This window comes from Panthera pardus, unplaced genomic scaffold, assembly GCF_024362965.1.
Source record: "Panthera pardus isolate Hobbes unplaced genomic scaffold, ASM2436296v1 HiC_scaffold_16, whole genome shotgun sequence".
Lineage (NCBI taxonomy): Eukaryota > Metazoa > Chordata > Mammalia > Carnivora > Felidae > Panthera > Panthera pardus.
In genome coordinates, this window is record NW_026526721.1 from 106,443,602 (window position 1) to 106,460,873 (window position 17,272).

General features: G+C 38.5%; 1 protein-coding gene across 1 annotated transcript in view; it reads left to right on the plus strand.

Moving 5' to 3' along the window:
• The window catches only part of VEPH1 (ventricular zone expressed PH domain containing 1), a 245,087-nt gene that overhangs the window by 19,997 nt on the left and 207,818 nt on the right, over positions 1 to 17,272 (plus strand). The window contains 2 exon segments of the mRNA XM_019440365.2: positions 9,049 to 9,108; positions 9,110 to 9,265. Coding sequence (XP_019295910.1) covers positions 9,049 to 9,108; positions 9,110 to 9,265 — 216 coding nt within the window.

Below are 17,272 nucleotides of genomic sequence, written 5' to 3' on the forward strand. Positions count from 1 at the left end.
AGACATTTTTCACACACTTATAACTCTGAAACAAGAATATATTTTATAATTGATTACAATCTTACAATCACCGTTGGCCAGGTATTAGGCATAATAAAGTTTCCATGGCCTACTTGTGCATAAATTTGTCGTAGCTTTCATACTGTTAACATTCCAACTGAATTAGGTGCATTATTGTTACTAGCAATCAATGTTGGGTTAAATGTCTGCTTAAAATGTTTCCAAACTTTCTAGATTATAATGTGGTAACAAACACTTACTGGGTATTTGGGAAGGCATGGAAGAGAGCACTAGGGTATGCATTTTATATTAGTGAACAAAATATTCATCAAAATATTCGTGCAGGAATGATAGGAATTCCACATTTTCTTACAAAATAATAACTGAGAGCTTTATGGAAACTAAAAAAGAATATACTCTTGTTACTGAGATATTGGTAAAATATTGTCTATTAAACTACAACAAGTAATGCAGCTAAAAGCAGGAAACAGGCAATTCTGGAAGAGATGAAAGAAACTTCAAAGAAATAAGAGGTTAGTACCATCAATTTATGTCTTGCCTAGAATTCTCTTTAAGACATGATACAACTCACAATTTAATTGTTAGTCTTTTCTCTTCCTTCATAATGGAAGATCTTATCACTGATACCACCTTACATTTGATGGATTACAATGATATCTGAAGTTATTCAATAGCTCTCTTTTCCTATTACCATAAGAACCTTGAAATACTTTCATGCCCCTCTTATATAATAGCGTTAAGCAGCACTTTTCATTTTACCTTGTTTAATACCCTTGAAACTTATTCTCTAAAATTACTGATTAAAAAAGAAATCAGCCAATGTTTGGTTCAAGAACCTATTTCCCCATTTTTTCTTATCATTCCTTTTATTCCCCATTGTCTTCCTCCCTTTTTTTCTTCCAAATCCAAGTTTCCACTTTCGAAAGCATCATAGTAAGAGTCCCTTCAGCCAGGATCTATTAGTGATAAACTGTCTAAATGTTTGTCTTTTCCGAAAAAGTCCTTGTTTTGCCCTTTACTTTGAATGGTGATTACCTGGGTGTGGATTTCTAGCTGGGCAGTCTTTTTATTTCTCAGTAACTCCTACTATTGCTGTTGGTTTGTCATTTTTTATACCTACTCTACTTTTTCCATGCTGTAATATTTTCTCCATGTCTTTGGTGTTCTATGGTTTCACACTATTATGTGTCCGGATGTGATTTTACTTGTATATCCCTACTTAATCCTCGTTGTGTTTTGTGAGTTTGAAGTTTATGCTTTTTGTCACTTTTGGAAATTTTAAAAATATTATATCAAATATTTTCTTTTCCAACTAACTTTTCCTTCTGGAAATGCTATTTATTCATTCATTTATGCATTCCGCAAGTATTTTTTGAGTACCTACTATCTTCTAGGCATTGGGGATATAATAAACAAAGCAGACAAAAATAACTGCCCTCACATTCTTCATATTCTCTTGTTTCATTCTCCATACCTTCTGATCTTTTGTAGTTTCCATCTCTGTATGATCCATCATGTTTTCCTTTCCTCAACTCTATATTCCCATCCATTGAGTCTTTTTTCCAGCTGTATCTTATCCACTATTTCATTCATTTGTTGAGTTTTTCATTTCTAGAAGTCTCATTTGTTTCTTTTTAACATCTTTCTGTTCCTTTTTAAAGAGATGTCATCTTTGTTCATAACAAGAGTTTTCCTTGATACAATGAGTCCTTTTGCACGTCTAATTGCATAATTTGAGATCAATAATTCCATTATCTGGTTTTTGACTATCCAGTATGCCCCAAGTTTTATATGTGGATATGTGCTCATATTGGCTTAGTTCCTTGAATGTTTTCTGAGTTTGGATTTTCAAATTCCGTTTAAGTAGAATTTTACTTGTGTGAATACTGGATGGCTTTGTGGAGTGTTTTCCCCCTCAAAGTAGTTTTATGTTTGCTTCTGCTGGGAACCCCAGTGAGGTTATGAGCTCTGGGATCATTGCTGGTGCTGTTGGTGTTGTTATTGTCTTCACCTTGGAGGTTCTCAGAATGATAGAATAAATGAGGTGTGTATATATGGGTGCTCTTAAAACTAGAAAGAATGATTATTAGTATGGATGCCATGTAGAATGTAACAACAAGAGATGGGTAAGTATGTGGTCTTTTTGTGCTGTACATTGTTTAATAGTTGTGAAATGAATATATAAAAAATTATAACACACAAGGAAATATTTGTAACTCACTGTGTGTTATAACATCTCTCTGTACTTATTACATGCCAGACACTGTTGTAAATCCTTTCCCTACATTAACTAATTTAAACTGCACACTACTACTAGGAGATAGATACTAATAATATCCCAGTTTTAAGGATTAGACAACTGAGGGACAGAGAGATAAGTGATTGCCCAAGATTGCAGCTGATCAGAACAGAATATAGCTTTGAGCACAGGCAGTTTGACTCTAGAATCCATGCTTTTAACTGCTATGCTATGCTGTTTCTGAAGGAAGGGAAGGAGAAATGATCCTCAAGATGTCTTCCTTCTTCTCTTTCAACTTCTACTCCTATGCTATTCCCACCGTTGAGTACTTTATTTCATTTATTTCATTCCCTTTTGCCACTGGGCCATTCCCTGAAGACTGTTTATAGCATCAAGAAGTGTGACTAAATGGTTTAAGAGTGTTGAAATGGAGTTGTGGTGTCTGTGGCTGAGTGAGAATGACCCATCCTGGAAACTAGGCTCGAAACAGCACAATGTGTGGATTTTTCATTGTCCTACCCTTATAATTGGACCTCCCCACCACTTTAGGGTAAATTACTTTAAAATTAACAATGACCAGGTTACTGTGAGACTGAACCTCTAAACCCAGTTTGACGGGTTTGATATAAATAGATCTGGTTCTTAGAAGTTACTCATTTTAATGTGCACAGGTACTGACCCAATGTTGAGCTCAAACATAAACACATATGTACATACACACATACATTTCATAAGAACAGGGTGTTTCCTGGAATGTGAGTCAAGAAAACCCTAATTGCAAAGCTGATTTCATGCCAAGAATCTTTAAACTATTCAATGATACCATTAAAAGAATTTGTTTAAATTTCTTTTGTCTTTTTGAATATTTGTTGAATGGAGCAGTTAACAGCTTTCCAGATTTTCACCTCTTTTTGGAGGAACTCTCCTTTTTGGAGAATGTTTTGCTTCGTGTCATATGTAGGAATGTGTAAAAAAAAATTCAAGCCAAAAAATCTTTTCTTTTTCATAAAGTGTTATAGGAAATTCTTAGGTACAGGAGATTCACAGTAATATCAAAGTTCATAACTGATGCACCTATGCCTAATATATGAATATATTCAATGAAATGACCAGTGGGCAGTGATTTATCCTTATGGACATCTGCTTAACTTTTCTAGTTAGAAATCTTAGAAGCAGAATATATGCCTTTTGTTAAACAATCTTGCTGACACAGTAGTCTCTCCTGTATACTCCAGCTTCATTCCAAAGCACTCCTTTCAGAATTCCGCAACAACTCAGTACTCTTTAAAGCAGGAAAATGGAATCTTGGTGTTCATGAACCAGGGCACACATGTTTCTCATGTACTTTTATTGAGTTGCAACTTCTGCTTTTATTGGCTTATTTCATCCAAATGGAAATCTCTCTTCTATTTATTGTTAAACTATTGTTTACCCATGGTTTGCTATGTTTCCCAGTGCCATCTATAAACACCCTGTTGCAATTGGGTTCCCAGAAAAACAGGTTCCAAAATGGCTGTTCCAAGGGAGGAACAAACTCCTGGGTGAGGCCATTCCCTTGGACAAAGAAGTTTATGCAGGCAGGTTTTGCTCTGAACTGGAAGCTGAGAATATGAGTGCCTTTGTCCCAAATAGGTATATGGGCAGTGTACTATAGTATCAACCCAGTCTACCCTTCTCACCATTCAGATCCATTTGCTTTGTATAATAATTTCATCCCATATGGAAACAGCTTCTCTGAGATACTTTTCCTGAAAAAATTTACAAGAAGGTTAGTGAGAGGATCTGTCTACCACCCCAGTTGCTATCAAGGCTGCAGTTGGTACTGATCATCTCTGTGGTGGGCTGAATAATGGCCCCCAAAAGATGTCCGCCTGTGAATTTTATCTTACATAGAAAAAGGGATTTTTCAGATATAATATAGTTAAAGATCTTGAGATGGGGAGATTATGCTGTATTATCTGGGTGGGCCCAATATAATTACAAGGGAGTGAGAAGGTCAAAGACCTTCTTTGAAGAAGGAGGTGGCCTGATGGAAGCAGAGGTTGGAGTGATACACTTTGAAGATGGAGGGTCATGGAATGATGGAGGGTCCTCATGGAGGACATGAGTCAAGGAATACAGAGAACCTCTAGAATCTATGCAGAAATGAGGCAGAAATTGATTCTCTTCTCACAGCCTGCAGAGAAACCAGCTTTGCTGACACATTGACTTTTGCCCAGTGAGACTAATTTTCAGCTTTTGACCTCTGGAACTGTAGGCAAATACAGCTATCAACACAAATTCTTGAGCCACTAGGCATGTGATGATAAGTTATAGCAGCAACAAGAAAGCTAATACAGTTTCCCTCCTCTACCACCTATTCTATTCCCTATGCCTTCAGCTAGCACCTCTGCTGATTTAAGTTGCTTTCTAGTTGGGTGACTCCTATGCTTTTTCCTGAGGGATCTGCATCCCTGGTCTCCATCCCTGTCTCAAAGTGTGATGACCCCCATGTCCATTTACCACCAAAATTAGGCAGGGGAGTACCTCGAGATGCCCCCCGTTACAGAACAGCAGCCCCACCTCCTCCTAATGATATGGTCAATTACCCTTATCAGGGTGGTCACTCTTTTCTTCTTTTGCTGATCTCTTGACCCAAGAGCTTGAAGTGACTGAGTTCTCAGGCTCATGTATTCTACCCATAGGGAATTCAACACCATGTAATAGTCACTGTTTTAGTATGTATGTTGCCTCTTAGAAGATAGTTCCTCAACCTCATAAGATATTAGGCTAAGTTGCTCCTTTGAAGACCTGTTCCATTGATCTATTAGTCCAGGAGTTTCAGGGCAGGGGAAAGAAAGGTTATCATATGTGATAGGACTAATGAATCCATGATCAGGTGCCCATTGTTCTATCTCCTTTGCTATAAAGTGATTCTCTAACCTGATGCAAGTTAAGTAGGATCTTGTTTCAACACACCAAATACTCTGTGATCCTTCAAATAGAGGTTCAGGCTTAGGCCCTATGGACAGGAAAGTCAAACTCAAACCTGGATTATGTGTAAATTCCACTCAATATAACTGATGTTCTTTCCGAGGTGGAAAATGACTTACGTAAATAACTTGCACCAAATGATTGATTGGTGTCCTTGAGGGATGGTGCCATTCTGGGGCTCAGCATTAATCTCCGTTGCTAACAAATTCCATATTTAGGTAATGGCAATAGCAAGAGCACGTTGGTGAATGGGAGTTGATGCTGTTGGGTAATGCATAGCTTTTATTCTTGGCACCAAGATTATTCCATTTGTTCACCTATTGGATCACACTGGGGTGGCCATGACAAAGGCTTGGCTGATGTCATTTGGAATATAGACTTCCTTGCATCTATGACATTGGTTCCCTGTTCTATCTACCCTTATGTATATATTCTCTTTATTACATAAAATACTCTTTATTGCCTATGATGCTGCTTGATATTTGAAGATAATGCCGTTAAAAGTAACTGCTACTTACAAGGGCAATTGTGACCAAAAATAGTGATTTTAGCCCAAGAGTATTCTCTGTTATTTTTCACCCTGAGAATGATTTTGGCTTTCCATGCAGCCACAGAGATTTTTGGAAAAGCTAGAATCATTTTTTGCTCATTTACATCCTGTGTTTTCTCTGTGACTTGGCTTCATAAGAACGTGTTTATTGCATAGCAGCATTCTGTTCTGGCATAAGTAATTATTCTGTTGCATTAAAATAAAGAATACAGTCACCAACAAAGGAGGAATGTAGAAAATATACTAAAACAGTCCACCAACCAAGTGGTGTTCATTCTAGGAATGTGGGGATGGATTAATATATGGACGTTTCATACTATATGTTAACATAACACATACACAAGTTGACTAAGAAAAAGTGCTTATTTATCTCCATAGATGCTTATAAGACAGTTAAAAAAATTAAAACAAATGCATAAACTTTGAAAATAGGAAGAAAGTGATACATCCTATATGCTTTTAAAATATTTACAGTATTTTCTTGCTTTTGACCATAACATTTTTAATCAAAAATCATGAACTAAAACCACAAACTAAACATGCATTCTTGCTTTTATTACTTTTGTGTGAAATAGCTTAGGAACTACTAGTCAACACAATAAGCTATGGGATATACAAAAGGTATAGATCCAATACAGAGATGTTTCTGGAAAACCCAAGAGAATGATCTGAAAAAAAGTATCATAATTAAGATGAATTGAGCTAAACAGCTACGTACAAAATAAATACAAAAAAAAAGCGTAGGTTGACTTATTCATCAATAACTAATTAAAAGTTCTGAGGATGAAATAATATAGATTTTGTTAACAGCCACAACAGAGACATAAAATACACTAGGACGTATCTTTAAAATTTTGTGGAGTTTGTATGGAGGAAATGGCAAAATTAATATTGTAAAAGAATTAAAAAATCGTACAAACAAAATACAACTCTGAAATAGAAACTGATGTATATAAAACAATTACTAGGAATAGAATTATTCAATACATGGTGATGGGAACATTAAATTAGCTATTTATTGTAAAATGTACATCTTCTATAAATAGATTTAAGAGCTAACTGATTGGTTAGCAAATTAATTTCTAAAACCCAAAATGTTAAATGGTTTATTTTATTTTTATTTTTTTAAGTTTATTTATTTTGAGGGAGAGAGAGAGAGACAGAGACAGAGAGAGAGAACAAGTGGGGAAGGGGCAGAGAGAGAGAATCCCAAGCAGGCTCCACACCACCATGCAGAACCTGATGCAGGGCTTGAAATCACGAACAGTGAGATGGTGACCTGAGCCAAAGTTGGACGCTTAACTGACTGAGCCACCAAGGCACCCCAAGTTTTTGTTTTTTAATCTAGAAAAAATTCAGGAGAATTTTTATTAAACCTTTGAGTAAGGAAAGTTTGAAGTTAAAAAACAGAGCCATTAAAGGAATAACAAGTAAGAAAGGAGTAAGTGTAGGTGGATATTTTCATGTGCCTGGAGTGCCTTTGCCAAACACAGGAGACCCTGTGAGCGTTGTTTTCCCCAGGGCAGGAAACCAGGGTGAGAGGGAGATTAACTTTTCACTGTAAACCTTCCTTTATACCTTTTGTTTTTTTGAACTAGGCCCATATATTACTTTTAGAAAAGAAAAGGGAAAAAAAACCCTCAAATTTCCAATTTAGAAAAGGAAAAACATTGAAATCCCAGAAGTTTGACAGTTTTGTCCACTTAAAAAACTTACCATGTCAATAGATAGGAGCAAAGAAATTAAAAATAATGAAAAACAGAGACGTATTCACAACCTGTATGTCAAATGTTGACTTAATATCCTTGGTAGAAAAAGATCTCAAAGGAGGATCACCAAATTGAAGTCATCTAAGGAAAAACTGACATAGGATACAATGGGCAATTCCCAAAGGAATATATACAAATGACCAATAAACATGTGAAAATACTCAACCTCACCTCTGATCAAGGAAATTCCAAGTAAACAGCAGTGAGATAACTGATCTCCACTGATCAAATTAGCAAAGATTAAAAATACCCTGTTCTGGCAAAGGCGTGATGGAGAAAGCATGCTTTCACCTAGCTGATGGGAATATACACCGTAAGACCCTCTCGGAAAATAGTTTGGCAGTAAGTATCATGAGCCCTAGACATTCTCCTGTGTTTTATGTCAGAAATTCCACTTCTGGAGGATCTAAGCCATAAATAATCTAAGTATGGAGAGGGCTTCATGCATAAGATGTTTGCTGTGGCTTTAGATACAATAGCAAAACCAGATTGTTCCAGCTGCAGCTTGCAGTGGACAGAAAAGCCCCATCACTTCCCATCTCTAACAGCTCACGAGGGTGTAAGGATCAAATTGCTTCACTGCTCGATTATGTTTTCATTTTTGTCAGTCCACCAGCCAGTGGCAGACCAATTTTCCAAATTAAAGTGATGGGCCTATTTTTCACATTTAGATGTTTTGGAGGGTCATATTACCTCTCAATAAAGATGATTAGATATTTGAGGGAGAATTAAATAGTTGAATGAAGGGAAATTTTTTCGGGGTAAGCTAACATGGATTTGGTAGTTATTTGAACCAAAGATGGAGAGCTGAATTGATGTGTTCTGCTGTGTAGAGAAAGAGAAATAAAGTTTATGTGGGGAAATTGGAGGGTGATTTGAAACATTTCACAAAAATTACTGAAATGTCAGAGTAAAAATGTCAACCCTGACCTGTAATGGGCCTAGGAACTGAAACAGCCTGGGGTGCCTGGGTGGCTCAGTTGGTTAAGCGACAGACTCTTGGTTTTGTCTCAGGTCATGATCTCACCATTTTGTGAGTTTGACCCCCACGTTGGGCTCTGCGCTGAGCCGTGAAGCCTGCTTGGGATTCTCTCTGCCTCCCTCTGCCCCTCCCCCACTCACACTGTCTCTGTTTCTCTCAAAAATAAACATTAAAAAAAAAAAAAAGGAAAGAAAAGAAAGAAACTGAGACAGACTGAAGATTAAACCCGCTTGGCAAGTGAATAATCAAGCTGCTTTGAACTCTCCCTGCTCCCTGGCTATGTATCTGTGAGAGCAGGAACCTGCTCCATTTTACCTCATTTGCCTATCACCTCCTCCACAAGATTCTCATCCCCAAGGAAGAAGGCCCTCCTTGTATTGGAGCTTTACAACCTCACCCCTTAGCACACAGTATGGCACACCCACTTGCTAAATGAGTAAGTTGGCATTTTATCGGTCCTTTGAAAGATAACTTTCCAGAGCGTTATTTAATATGAAGGTTTTCTTTCAACTAGGATTACCAAACCAATAACAATGACCAGGCAGTGGTTGAAATCTGTATCACGCGAATCACCAACAGCCATCAGAGAGACAGAGTCCATTGAAAAGCATGCCAAGGCCCTTGTGGGGCTCTGGGACTCCTGCTTGGAACACAACCTGAGACCCTCTGGGAAAGACGAAGACACTCCGCATGCAAAAATTGCTTCTGATATCATGAGTTGCATTTTACAGGTATGTCAGTGCTAAACATCACGCTATTTGATACTGGCTTTGCAACGGAGGTGAACACGTGGTGTCTCTGAACCAAGAGCTAATGTTTCCCTAGCCTTTAGATACTGTAAAAAGATACCACAAACCATTATTGCTGAGCCCAACAAGGTTCTAGACAGCTTCTACGGTCTCAAGACACACTGTGGGGAATTCAAAGTAATACCACAGCAAGCTCCAATCTATTTAGATAGATAAGACATGTGCATATAAAAACCTAACATTAGTATATGCCAAGATTTAAATAACCAGTTCTGGAAAATTCAGGGAAAAAAAAGACCTCTTTCATCTAAGAACAGAGAGGGGGTGGAGTCTGAACTTGGGGCAATGAGCTTGGAATATGTGGAGAGAAGTGACTAAATCATTTTTAAGTGTGCTTCTACATGTGTTGTGAATTTTCCACGATAATAATGTTTGCCTATTCTAACTGCGCCTGGCTGGCTCAGTAGGTAGAGCATGTGACTCTTGATCTCAGGGCCATGAGTTCAAGGCCCATGTTGGCTATGGAGCCTACTTAAAAAACATTCCTTCCTCTGGTGAAAATATGAATTTATAATTTTGGCTTAAGCACAGAACAATTATGTAAGATTGAAATAGTAGGGAAGTCATTTAACTTCCTAAGCCACAGTTTCCTACCTATAAAATGCAGATGAAATTGACATTGTCTATGACAAATTTTATCAACCAGTAAATGTTGGTGATGTTGATAGGTATTTCTTGAAAGAGAATTCTGTGGCCAAATAAGTTTGGAAACACTGAATTCAATTTTTCCCTTTTGGGCTGTCATAATGTTTCATAGCATATTAAAGGCTCTGAAAAGTCCCGCAATTAAGAAAGCTGGTTAATTTTGTTCAGTACAGTGTTCTTCAATCTGAATTGCTTACGAACTTCTTTTCCCCTCCCTACCCTCAATACGACATCTATGAATATCTCTCAGAACTATGGTTTCTGAGCATAGTTCAGGAAATTCTGGTTATGTGGAAGTGTTTAGCACTGTGTGTAGCAGGTAATATTAGCTTCCTTTCTTCTTCTCATCCCCTCCCCTCCTCCTTCTCCTACTCCTCCCTCTTCCCTCCCTCCTCCTCTTCACAGTTGTCTGTACTTAACTGGAACATATTCCATTTTGTCTGTCTAGTCCAGACACTGTTCAACTGAACAAAAGACCACACACACTATCACCCTGTTGTTCCTTTATCCCCAGGGCTAGGGATGGGAGGGGAGGGAATGGGGATTTCAGCAAAATTAATGAAAGATGAATACTGCTTGGATATAGCAACAAAGACTGTTCTTCACTGATTATCTTAAATACGTTATCGACATTCATCAGAAACAGTTTGTTTTAGTCCAAAGTGCCATTCCACAGACATTCAGACAGAAATTCAGAAATCATCCATACTCTCTAGCTCCCACTGTCATTTCAAAACCATTGATCTGGACTCTAGAGTGACACTATCCAATAGAAATGGAATGTAAGCTACAAACATAGGCCATATATATAATTTCAAACTTTCTAGTAGCCACATGAAAAAGAAAAGAAACCAATGAAATTTATTTGATAATATTTTTCCTTAACCCAATATATCCAAATATTATTTCAGCACATAATCAATATAAAAATCAATGATATATTTAACTTATTTGTATACTAGGCCTTATAAATCTGGTGTGTGCTTTAGCACATATTACTTTGGGGCAGTCACATTTCAGGTGATCAGTAGCCTCACGGGGGGGCGTGGCTCCTGTGTCAGCACAGTTCTAGAGAGTCAGGAAGCCTTTCTGGATGGAGACCACATTTGGAAAGGGTTGTGAGTACCTACCAGAATTTTCACCAGGTAAGAAAGGCAGAGCAAGAACACGTCTCAAGCAGACAAAACGTTCCAAGCTTGTGCAAAAGTCCAGGTTTGTGAAATGAGATCAAGGTCGAAGATTTATAAGCAGGCTGCCCTCCAAAATGCCCCAAATTTAAACATAAAGGGATGTTTCATCCTGGGAAAGGCATTATGTCCCCTATTTAAAAAGGGGTTGGAGGTGTGGAGCAAATAAGAATGTTCAGCTTAATGCTGATCAGTGACTCCAAGGAGATGACTCCGTAAGACTGTTGAGAGCAGGGCCCTGAGCACAAGCACTATTATGGAAAGGGACAGAGAACACAGCTAAGGGATCAGCCTCTTGGTCGAGAGGGACAAGGGTCACAGAGATGGGCAACTCCAGCCTGCAGGGTGAGTGTGGGCACAGGCTGTTCACTGTGTGCCCTCAGAGGAGGACGAAGGGATTAAAATGGAAGGCAGGGAGCCCTGAAGACCAACTTGCTTTTTGGCAAAGTTCAGTGATTTCAGTGGATGTGGTTCCAGAAAGCCAACCCCAGGAACCAAAGGCAAGGCTGTGGTTGCAGCTTTGCCATTTTGCTTTGATCAAATTTCAAGGACATTTTTGGCCTGTGGTAAATATTGAAAATACGACTTTGTACTACACGTAATTTAGGTTCTTGTGGGAACCATGGAGAAATCCAGATGACTCATATTCTGTTCTGTTTTTTCAGTAAAATAAAACAGTAGACCAACTTTAAAGCCAACCACTTAGCATTCTGAGCTTGCACAAAACCCCCCCAAAAAACCAACAAAACAACAAAGAGTGAGCCCTTCTCCACCCATCCACCTCCCCAGATAAGCAATCCCAGAATCACACTATCAGGCAAGACCTACCAGTTCTTCCCACATCCTTGGCCATTTTACTCAATTTTTTTCTGGCCATTTCACTGTAATTTCAAGCTAAATATGTTCACATACACAGAAACCTTCTGTCTTTTTTTCCCCCAAATCCCTTTTTTAACCTATACTCCAAACCTACTTCAGGTGACTCATTCCTATTCCACTTTTAATTAGTAATTATATATTTAATTCTTTCTCTTTTTGGCCCCTAAATTTATGAACTTGATACATTTACCTTAAAACAATTTTTTAAATTCCATTATTCTTCTTCTGTACATTCCTCAATACAAAATCAGTCCATGTGTGTGACTGCATTTGCCTTTGGTGAAATGCTTTTGCCAACCTACCCCATGTCTTTAAACAGGTCTTATAACCTGTCATTTATAAAACAAAGGATGAACCAACTGATTTCTCAGCTCACCTCCTGGTCTGAAATTCTGACTCCTGTAGAAGATGCTGAGAGGTAAAATAGGAAAGAGCTTTGGACCTTGAGGGCCTTAGAGTCAAATACTCTTGGTCTTATATAAATGAGAGTTTGGAAAGTTATTTTCTCTCTCTAAGCCTCTGTTCTGCTATCTGTAAAATGGGCATAACAATATGTGTTGCTCATGAGAACCATCTTTTATTATAAAAGCAATCTCTATTTGTGGTCCAGCCACCGTCCAGAAGAACCTATGTCAAACCACAGCTTCCTCTGACTAGGATGCTATGTGGAGCTGGCCAATGCCTATTTCTTTGCCTCTAGAAAAATACCGAAAGGGAGGGTACCCCCTATAAGGCACGATGCTTTCTAGGATAAATTCGATCCTGGAGACTGATGAAGAAAATGAAAATGTACCTCAAGAAAGCTGTAATTATTGACATAGCTGATGTGCTGGAATGACGTTCTAGCTTGAATTGACAGGCCAACCGTTATGAGGTTGAGAGCCAATACCTGATTTTACCAGTTACAGCAGTATCTTCCCCAACCAAACTGCTTATGGGGCTGTTGCCAAGTAAGCTCAGCATTTTATCTCTTCCTCCATGTATGCTCACACTATTGATGACTGTATAAAGAAGGAGATAGCTGCAGGGGGTTGTCTGGGGGGCAGGAGGGAGGAATAGAAAAAATCCTGAAATTCACTGTTCGAAATCAGAAGGTCTTTTTTTTCTTTCCTTTCTTTCTTTTTTTTTTTTTTTAAGATGAACCAACTGTCCATTCACCTTGATTCCACACTTCAGTATTCTTATTTCCTCTTCAGTTAATGCTATATGATGATTCAAAGCCTCTCCCTGGCTGGCATTGCCAGCAAAGTGACTTAGACATTTTTGAGAGCAATTCCATTGCAACTCTTAGAGGCAGAATTGGTTGTCTTGATCTAGAAGTTTATTTAGTAGGCAACCCCAGCTCTACCATTTACTTGCAGTGTGATCTTGGGCAATTTTATCTTTCTGTGCCTTAATTTCCTCATCTGTAAAATGCTGTAGCTGCCTTATGAGTTTGTTGTAAGAATTAGATAGTCGTTAAACAATAGACATAAAATATTTGGAACACAGGAAATGCTACATGAGTATAAATTCTGGTTGGCATTAGCATTATCTGTAGAAAACTGTAAAATAACACTCAACACTGTCTAACAAGCTATTCATTTAATTATTTATTTTAGTCGTTGTTCATTGCTTGTCTCCCCCTCCCCAAAATAGAAGCTCTGTTTTATTGATGTAATCCCAGCATCTAGAATTGTGAATGGTAAGCATATAGTAAGTGCTCAAAATGGTATTTATTGAATGAGTGAATGAATGAATGAATGAATGAATGAAGTACTGAATAGATCAGGAGATGTGACTGCTCTATGCTTTTCTCCAGAATGGGTCTCAGTACTTATTCATCAGTTAATGCCACACAAGACAGTGACAAAAAAAAAAAAAAAAAAAAGGGAGGAGACTGTGATAAAATCTCCCAGTTTACTGAGACCCAATCCTTTATTACCCATCTGAAAATACACTGGGAAAATATAGGTGTATGTTCCATTTAGATTTTATATATAGCCATGCTGCTAAGAACCAAGCATTTTAGATATAAATCCAAAATTCGCTTGATTTTCTGATCGATGATGCAGGATGAAAAACCATAAAACAGTGATTTTAATAAATGACACTTAATATTTCCTGAGATTACTCTTTTATGGCTTTCGGTTGAATTCAAAGCCCAAGAGCCAAAGAGCTTTTTAGTTGCTATCATCTCAGATAGATATCTCTTTTACTTAGCTTTATTCTTTTCAATTTTAAAACTCTGGGACATGTTCCCAAAGTGCATGTTTTCGAAAGGAAAACCTCCGCCGCCAATAGCTCAAATTGGTGCTAATCTAGTTAAGAAATACAATTCTTGGCATCCATAGAACAAAGACCTTTTGTTTTGCTTCTACAGCTAAAAATAACTGTCCCCCTGAGCAAGTCTTTATATCTACCCTGTACTTCACTGAATTTGTTCTCTGAGTACTGAGCACTGAATTGTGTGTAAGATGATATGCATACCAACATCTCACGTCTACACTGAAGGGCAAGGTCCATCATAAGCCCCAGCATTAACAGTTGCTGTTAAAGTGGTTTATTTGTACAGTGACCATAGGGCTTTCTCTGTGTGTGTACCATTGGCATTTCTGTGATCTAAATACTACCAAAGATAAAATAAATTCATGTGCCTGAGATCTACTGCATTAGCAACTCCTTTTGCTTCACTTGTAAGTGAAGCCCAGCCATTAGAAGGAGGTTGTATGGTACCTGTTAGGGCCCATGGGACCTGGTGTCTTTCTAGCCTCATCTTGACCTCCCAGGCTCTCACTGACATCCTGTTTCTGTCAGCATTGTCCATGGCTTCTGGACACACTAGCAATGGTCTAGACAGTATTTAGAGATTGAGAGCCTTTGGTAGGAATTCCTTGTTCCTACAAACAATGTGCTCTTTGCTTAATGTTTTACTTCTCCTGTCATTTGAAAAATTTCTGGATGACATATTGGGAGGAAAACAAAAAAGTTGAGTATGTTAAAGTTTTTTTTTAATTTTTTTAAATGTTTATTTATTTTTGAGAGAGAGAGAGAGAGAGCACGCATGAGCAGGGGAGGGGCAGAGCGAGAGGGAGACACATAATCCGAAGCAGCCTCCAGGATATGCGCTGTCAGCTCAGAGCCCAATGCAGGGCGCAAACTCATGAACCGTGAGATCATGACCTGAGCTGAAGTCGGACACTTAACTGACTGAGCCACCCAAGCACCCCAAAGTTTTGTTTTCTTTTAATAATGACATTATTTACCTGTAAAAACATTTATACATTTCACCTATAACCACACTTCAAAGACTTTAATAGCTGCCCACTACTTTTCTCTAGAACATTTAGAATTGTTTTAAGAAGAATTTGATCGAATTGGTTAAGACAGCCTGTTCTTTCATGGTTGCTGGCAAATATTGGCTCACTCCAGGGTTTAAAAACCTCAGTTGCTGCGAATACTGATTTTCATTGATCTTGTACCATCTGTGTTCATGATTAGTGGGGAACACAAGTTGTACTTCCAAATGCGACCATCTGTGCTTTCTAAGTAAGTTACAGGTAAATGTGCTTGAAGACATATTCCTCTAATGGAAGACGTGTACTTTTCTAGCTGCAAGTTGTTCTTGGCTGAAGATTCAGAGTAGGTAAAGTAAACCTGGACATGAAGTTTTTTGTTGGAAAGCTCTGAGAAAAACTGTGTGATTGCATTCCACTCTCAAAACTGGGGGTTTGATCAACCATGACAGGGACAAAGATTTGTCATCTAAAAGCTAAACTAGCAAAAATCTACACATAATGGAAAGACTGGCTGTCTGTGGGGGCAACCCCAAACATTGTACAGGTGAGACAATGTTTTGGAAAATACCAAATACTGTGATTGAGGTAACTTGAATGTAACCTCAGGGGAACAGTGATAGAATAAGATTATAATGGAGAAGATGGACAAATCAGTCAGCCTCCCTAACACGACCACTTCCTAAATTACATACTCTGAAGAGTACATCAACACAAAGAGGATGTTCAGTGGGGGGGTCATTGTTATAGTACAATTACTCAGTACTGTGTGTGTGTGTGTGTGTGTGTGTATTGGGGGGAGGGGTGGAGACTGACTCTGATGGACAGGAAAGTTCCAGTTAGTCACCAGAGATGGGGATTTGGTTATAGAGAAGGACTGTTATTTTAGTCAGGTTTCATCATGGCCTGGATGACATAACCCTCAGGATCTCTCTTTGCTTTTATCTGATTTTGTGCCTATCTGTGAACATTCTGGTTAGTAATCTGGTTCCTGATATCCTGATAATGTGAAAGAGTCTGACCCAGGAAAGACCCTCACTGTAGATGAGTAAACTGGCATGCTGGATTATGCACTGGGCTTTTAGAAATCCTTTGGTGTGAGTTAGCATCAGTGGATCCAAACAATTCTGTCTGGCCTGACTAAACACACATCCAGACTTCTAAAGCTGAAAGGCAGGTTGCAGCCAGCCTCCCAGGGAGACCTCACAGCTCATCACATCAGTAATGGCCCAGTCCAATCAGGCCCAATTAAATTCACCAGGAGAGGAAATACTCTAGATAAAGTCAAAGCCTGCTATCAGAGAAGTCTGGCTGCAAGCCATGGTACTAATAGACGTGTTAGGAACTCTAAGAAGGATAGGACAGAAACCTAGTGAGTGGAACTTCTATAGAAGCACATGATTTGTCAAAAAGGGGTAAAGTCAGAGCTTTCAACATGGCTGACTTAACTGTGGGGATATCTGTTAGGGTTTTGAATACTTACTTTCTCTGCTCAGGAGTCAGATTGACTCTTCAATCTGGAAAACGGGTGCAACTGCAGGAATGAATTAAGGATTTATAAGTCTATTTCTTGTTTCTAGGGACTGGGAGGGGAAAAAGCTTAAGTACTAAAGAGATAATTGTCTCAGAAATATTTGGGGCTAGTATTGGCCTCAGGCGCAGCCTAATGCATGGGGCCCAAATGATGTCACCAGGACATTTTTTTCCCTCAGTTTGTCTCTCAGATCCATGCTGCCTTGAATCACAGACAGATTCTCTCCTACTGAGGTCAAACCTGGCAGCAGCTACTCTTGGTCTTCCATTCTCGGCACTTTTGATTCATTAGAAGAGAGAATCTCTTGCACAGAGCCCTTTTAATGACTCCTTAATTGTAATTGGGTAATTTGCCCATTATTGAACCAACTATTTGGACTAAGGAGATGTGATTCTCTGATTGGTCAATG